This window comes from Atta cephalotes, assembly GCF_000143395.1.
Source record: "Atta cephalotes unplaced genomic scaffold scaffold00001, whole genome shotgun sequence".
In the NCBI taxonomy this organism is placed as follows: domain Eukaryota; kingdom Metazoa; phylum Arthropoda; class Insecta; order Hymenoptera; family Formicidae; genus Atta; species Atta cephalotes.
The window spans coordinates 5,692,892-5,700,577 of NW_012130065.1; the positions used below are offsets into that span (position 1 = coordinate 5,692,892).

The following is a 7,686-nucleotide window of genomic DNA, read 5'->3' on the forward strand; positions in this document are numbered from 1 at the left end:
AAAACTTAAACTACTTTACCTTTTTACTTAGTAGAACTACTAGTAAGTACGTTTAGTAGTAGTTAGTAGTAATAGTATATATATATATACATATATATATATATATATATATATATATATATATATATATATATTTTATATTAAAATGTTGCAAAATAAGATTCAAGAAGATATATTTAATCAGGGAAATGCTTCATGGGATTTTCCAAAATAAGAAGAATACATTCTTTAGAAATAGTAGAAAGGATTCATTCATTTACACGTGTACATTAATTAATAACTAGCAATGTTTTTAAAAAATTTCTCGAGGTTCTATCTTAAAAAAAGCATTGTATAACAAAGAATGAGATGAGCGATAAGACGATAAATGACTAAAACGAATAAAAGATAATGCGATAGAGATGCAAGTAAAGATTATAACCCAAGAGAATTGATAAGCGCGAAGAGTTTCTGTGTAGCTGAAATAGATTGCAAATTTAATGGAAATATGTAATTACAATACAATTAATATAAGGACAAGTTTAGAGAAAGCAAATGGCAGAAAATTAACCAATAAACAGATATAGAACGTAAAGATCAGATAATTAAAAAAACATGTCATACACATAATTAATAAATTTAAGAAACACAAAATAATATAAGATATATTATACAAATTTTTACTATCTTTGTGTTTATTTAGACATTTCTTTATAGATCGTATATATTTTCGTATTTTTATATATACTTTAAATCGTTGCACTGATATACATTAATACGATACAAAAAAGAAATATCCAATAATTCTTTCAATGCATTTTTACAAGTTTCAATCTTTGTTACATAAAGTATGACTTTGATAGTGGATATTTCAAAAGAATTGTGAGATATACGTACGATTGAGATGTGTAACAGCCATGTAGATATTCAGATAGAACTCGATGTTGCGGATAATAAAATTTTACGAGAACCATCGAAATAGAAAATCAGAGATCTCGGCACCTGCAGGAATTTCATAAAAACTGTGAGGATAATATTCCTATATACAAATACCTTCGTTTTGAAAACGTATTCACATGTATTTCGTCTAGTCTCTTTATCTTTTAAATGGATATGAGAACGACGGAAGGTTAACATCTCTAGCTCAAGTAGAAGTCTTTCATTTCTCAACTCTTGTTACATTTCTCATGTATAATATAACATTCTATATACATTTATATCTCAAATTATGTATACTACCTTCTTTCATATATTGTATGTATATTCTTAGATCTCTCGAGATCTTCTGAAAGTTTTTTCTTTTTTCTTTTTCTCTTAAAAGATATCATCGTAAACGCAATAAATATAGAGCCATGCAACCTTATAATTATTAACAATTCTTGATAAATGAACGGAAGTAATAGTACTTGAATTGGTTCAGGCACAGTAACCCCATTAATACAAAGAGTAGCTGTACGAAATCTATTATCCCGGGGCGTAATGATAGTGCGCCAGACTGTCAGCAAACGAGAAAGAATACGTACAAACAGTAAAGTTCCAAACGTGTAAAACTTTATGTGAACAGCGAACAAAAGTGGCGTGTGTGTAGTTTCGATTCTGTACTCTTTTATATCGTACTATGCGCAATGCTAGAGCGGCAGTTGTATATAGAATTGATTCAAATTAGTTATTATTTGATAGTTTATGTATTAAAACGATTCATCGACATTAATAGTATTTAATATTACACCGCGTTAATGGACAATTAATTACGTTCCGCCCATTTTAAACATCGACAGAATATCCGTGACAACAATAAACATCGACAGAGTATCCGTGACAATAATAAGCGACAATATTCGAATTATTAAACGTTGCCTTTATTTTGATATGAACTTCCAATTATATTTATCACATATTATTATTTCTTTTATCGACACTTTTAACAGATAATGAGCAATATAATAAAACAACAAGCAACATTTTTGCCTGATTTTATTGAAAAAAATTACAACGTTTTGGAGAAATCAATTTTGCTGTGAAAAGAAAAATAAACGACTGTTTCGTGTTTTTTTTTGTTAATCGTGTTCTATTTAAAATTTTTTAACACTGCGATTTTTGAGTCTTTAATTTGAAACAGAACCCTTTGCAGTTTTGATTGTTGACGTTGCACGTACAAATATCGAGTATTGCCCATAGGGAAATATAATTGAGAACGGGTCGATTATATACAATATACATATAGGTATAGCGCGTTGACAATTGCTCCATCGGGAAAAAGTGTGAGAATAACACGGAGATGTCGTTCTCGCACAATCTAGATATTCCAGGATGGTAAATCGTCTCTAGCACTCGATATTCATAGAATCTATTCTTAGTGGCAACAAATCTCTTGGGTCTAAGCGATAACCCCGGGCCGCGATGGATTTGTGTATTCAGATATTTCGCTAGAAACCAAACCGTAAACTTCGATAAACTAATATGGCGCTTGTTCTTGTTCGGTGCTAAGACGGAATCATTGAAGGCGATCACTGTTACCATGTTATGACAATGATCCTGCTGTTTACAACGTGTTTAGTGCAACATAATACGTTAAGATCCTTAAAAATAATATAGTAATTTTTTATACAATAATTTCTCGATGCAATTGAAATCATTTTAATGCAATTTTTTTTAATATTTCAAAAAATTATTTCAAATAAAATTAAACTAATTTTTTTAAAACATTAAAAAAAAATTTAAATAAATACAAAAATGATGTAAGAATCTGTACATAAAATACGTATATTTTGCCAATTTAATTTATGATATTATTATCTCAGTTCAACTTATTGTGTGTGTTTCAAAAAAATAATTTCAACGCACGATTTGCAGAACAAAATATGTATATAAATTTATACTGAAAATATTGAAGCACTAAAGGTTTAGTTTAAACCCCGTTAAGCATAAAACTTTAAACTTTAAGTCGTAAAAAATTGATCAATCTAATCGATTTTTCTCTCATTCGACTGTGATTAGTCAATGATTTACATCTTAAAATCTCATTGTAGACGTCGCTTTAGTTACTCAGATATGTACTCACATTTGTGAGCTTAAGACTCTTCATTTATATAATATTATTTTGCATTCTTCTTCTTGAAATTTCTTAACTATGCGACATAATAGTGAGAAACAATTATTTACTTTCAATAAAAAAAACCTAATAAAAAAAACCTTTATTCTTTTAAACTATTAAAATATATTCAATCTTTTTCATTCACAATATTATCCCCCCAAATAAAGAATTCTTTTGCTAATTATTAGTTGGTATAAAACGAATTCTAAATCATCTATTGGTAAATTTCCCAACGCTCGCTATCTGCATTTAGCTGCATAATGTCATTACTTATCTGAACGAGCTATGATGTCGTCGAAGTGCTAATACCGTTCATTGCTTCACGACACCGATTTTTTTCTTTCTCCCTTTTCACGATGATAAACTGACCTGAAAAATTCTAGCGCCGTCGCGGCAGTAATACGATTGCGAATTTAATATTCCACAATTCCGAGTAGACACCCCAGCCGCGCATCGCCGTGCCGATGCCCGTTTCATTTATTGACGACGAGTGAAAAATTATATCGCATTGAGAGAGGCGATCGTGAGTTTCTACGAAAGATGCGGCACGTTTTGTGTGCGTGACGTGGCGGTGATGTGCTTCAGATTCTCAATAGCGTACGTGCAAGGAAACCCCATGAAAATGGAATAAATCGTTGCCATTGGCGTTTGGAAACGTTGTTAAGTAAAAGTCAACTCTGCCTGATTGTTAATTTTATTTTCTCGCGTTGTCGTTGTTGTATTTTACGTTGGTATTGTGAAAGTCTCAATTAAATGCTCGCAATTAAGTGCTCGCGTTTGCCCAAGCTCCACCAAAATTTTAACAAAAAGCGAACGTTCTTCACTAAAAGGATGCGCGTTGTACAACGCGCTATTGCAATCGGCCCAAGGTCGTTTCAGAGTAAATGCAATTTTGTGAAACTCCGACACTCCTCGTTATTTCTCAACGGTATTTCTCGGCGCGGCGAACCAAGGGATCAAACTCGTTATATCAATTATTTCGATCGTAGCTAAATAAAAGTTAGCTCGAAGTTCCATTAAAATCTTCACAGCGATCTGATGACGAGAACAACGTACGCCAAAGGGTTAACAATTACTTGGAGATAAGTTAGTTCGTGGCGAAAATATTCGGTTAAGGTCTTCTGGGAGAGTGTTTCGGGGATGGCTCGAAACGAGGCCAGACCGATCCTGACCCCTTTAGATTATCAGAGCTTTTTCCTGGCCATACGCCAATGGTCACCATGGTAACCATCTTAAAACGTATACTTAGTACACTCGCACTTCCACCTTGTTTCTTTATGGTATGGGAATACCGTCGTGGCCGATTCATCGAATCAAGCTGTCGCCTTCAGCGGCTTGCGACATTTGGAATCGTTTCCCTTTCCCAGAAATCGAATCCTTTGTCCGTTTCGCTCGGCACCTGCCGGATAGAGCGTGTCCCGAATCGCGATAGTGTACATCTCGTTACATCCCAAGTGTCCCGCTTCAAAGCAGACCAGCATATCGGATGACGGTTGATGTCAGTAGATGGCTACGAGATTGCTCAATATGTGGTTGAACATATATACTGTAGCCGTGCATGTGTTATATGGCATTTGTTTGAAAAAATATTATTGTAGTTTATCTTTTTTATTCTTAACTTTAGCAGAATTATAAAATATCTAACTTTTTATACACATTTAAATACTTTTATATTTATAAATTTAATGTATAAATAATTTTTTCGAGAGATAAATTATATATTAATAATTTTTTATTTCTCTAGAATCTATTTGATTTAAGGATATGTGGCAGAGCTAGAAGAAATATTTTTATACATGCGATCAATACCAATGAAATTTAAATTAATTTAATTATTAGATAAAAATCTTTTTTGATCTATTGTTTGATAAAAGATCTTTTTTGATTCATAGCGTCAATATATAGCGTCAACTTATTGTTAAATAAGCTTATAAAGACAATAATTTATATGAAAATTTCAATCAATATATGTACATTAAATATATCTCTATTTGTGTGTTTTATTACATTTTTAAAAATGTTAAGAATTAACATTTTTTAAATGTTAATTCTTAACATTACTTATAAAAAATATGCATATTATTTATAAAAAATAAGAAAGGCCAGGACTTTGACTTTCTAAATTTCTGAAGTAATGCACGTTAATTTACAGTTGCAATTGCATTTCTCTTGCCCTCAATTCTATAGAGATAGTTGGTTTCAATTGGCTGAAAGGGCTGGCAAGTGATCCTACTGGCAATTTGCTGCCGTCTGACAGCTTGTTTCATGTAATGTATGTACGCTTGGAGAACAAATTAGCCGACAGTCCATTTGTAAATCAAGTTACCAGAAATTGACCTAGTATGTGTTCGTAATCGATAGATTACCATATTGGTCTTCAAGATATTTGTGTAATAAGATTTAAGATATTTGTGCAAGAAATAAATGTTAATTAGTAAGTAATGACACTTTCTCAAAGATTGCTAATTTTCAATAAACTTCTTTTCTCATAAGTATAGAAGCTATATATTTAATTTATAAAAGAAAAAAAAGATGATTTATATTTTATATCTAATTAAAACAATGGAATTTGTGTTATTCTATCCCGCTAATTACTTTATTATAATAATTGAAAACCAATTATATTCGTTTATTGTAATATTTGTTATTCATTTCTGGAATCTACAAAACTATATTTTACAATTTCATTCCAATTAATTACATACATAAATTCAATTTTAACCATAGTGTCTACACACATACAAAATTTACAAAAATTATATCATACTATTTAATCGCAGACAGATAAGTGCAACGACGTGGAAATAACATTGCGCGGTGATGAATGTGATCCTTTTTTATTCAAGCATGACATTTAATTACAGCATAGACTCGGCACTAGGTTTATAAAGCTTACAAAACGATTTCTCGTATAGCGAAATGTGTGCAATTGTATGGCGTAATTGTACGCCGTCTACTCGAAACATTAGCGTAAATAACCAATGATACTATAATATTAATTAAGCCAATCTCCATTGTTGACCTATAGCAATTAATTAAATGATTCCATCTCTGTCTGAACATTCAAATTAGGGCAACGATGATTTTCGCAGAAATTTCGATGTCCGATACAAAATTATCACAAAGCGTTGTGGCATCTGTGGTAAACCATGAGCTGCTGCTCATCAACGATAAAACCCTGATTATTTTGTTATAATCATGCAGGAAAGACATGTATCTCTAGGATAAACTAATTTACAATTCAATCAAATGCAAAATTATTATTAATCAATATATTATTATTTAATATTTACATATATATATATATATATATATAGTATTATGTATATTTACAATACATACATATTGCTAACAGGGAACATATACCTAGAAGAGTCAAAAAAGAGATGCCTATTTTTATTAATTTTTTTGCGAAGTCTGTTAACTTTATTCAAATAGGATTTCGAACAATATCCTGCAAATACATATATTAATAAGCGTAACATAAAATTTGTACTTAAAATGTAACCATAACTTGGTCCTAAGCTTATCCGTAGCAATAACATCATATAACATCAATAGTTTTCGTTCAGTTTGAAACAAAACACACCTAACAAATTCTTGAAAAAAAAAATTAATAAATCTAATCTTTATCATAGCTGATTTGAGATTTTTCAACTTTCACAATATACTTCTGAATTTACAATGCAATTTTTCGTAAAAAAAATTATTCGTTTTTTATTGTAAAAAACTATAATTTTAAACGAAATGCTTCCTGCTTCATAGTTTTATACTGCTATTCTTATATGGACAAGTTTCGAGTTAACAGTTCTATCGGTGCTGTTTTTTAAGATTTTTAATTAAAAATTTTATGTAACTCATCAAAATATGTAAGATTGGCCTGTTGAGTTAATAATTCTCATGAAAAAATAAAAAAACGAGGTAACTTTTCTTCCTTAATAATAAATTATTCTTAATAATATCTGAGCAATGTATAGCCACAGACACACTTATATAACCTTTGTTCTTAATTGTTACTTTCTTTTAATAAATCGAAAAATATTTTTAGATTTGTAGAAAATTAAAAAGAATGTAATGATTGTATGAGACACTGCTTAAAGTAGATTTTTCTCGATGTACTCTCTCAACTCATCAAAACTTCTCGCCTATCTGACTTATCTTGCTGTTGTCGATCTATGCACTTTTTCAAGAAGTTATAACTTATTTTATTTGAAAAGGCTGAGAAAGAGAAAAAGAAAGAAAGAAAGAAAGAAAGAGAGAGTGTGCGACACTTGAAGAATCTCGTTTGCTCTTTCGGAAACTTTTACTGTTCCAGGCACTCCTTAGAGGCGCTTTGACTCAACAGAGCGCTGTTATCCTCGTCTGCATGGCAATCGACCGTTATGTTTGCATGCTGCACCCTCATCGCTATCACAAGCACTCTTCTAAAAGGGTAAGACTATTTTGCTGTCTGTATTCACTTAATAACTAATAAACTATTAATTACTAATAGACTTTTATATATATATATATATATATATATATATATATATATATATATATTATATATATTGTATTATTTATTTTATTAACTAATAGAANAATAATATTATATATAGTCTNTATCTTATTAT

The 7,686-nt window shown here is 30.4% G+C and overlaps 1 protein-coding gene across 1 annotated transcript in view; it reads left to right on the top strand.

Moving 5' to 3' along the window:
* LOC105625749 (trace amine-associated receptor 9) overlaps positions 1 to 7,686 on the top strand; it is a 39,042-nt gene that overhangs the window by 3,514 nt on the left and 27,842 nt on the right. Inside the window, exon 3 of the mRNA XM_012207072.1 lies at positions 7,389 to 7,505. Coding sequence (XP_012062462.1) covers positions 7,389 to 7,505 — 117 coding nt within the window. The remainder of the gene's footprint in view (positions 1 to 7,388; positions 7,506 to 7,686) is intronic.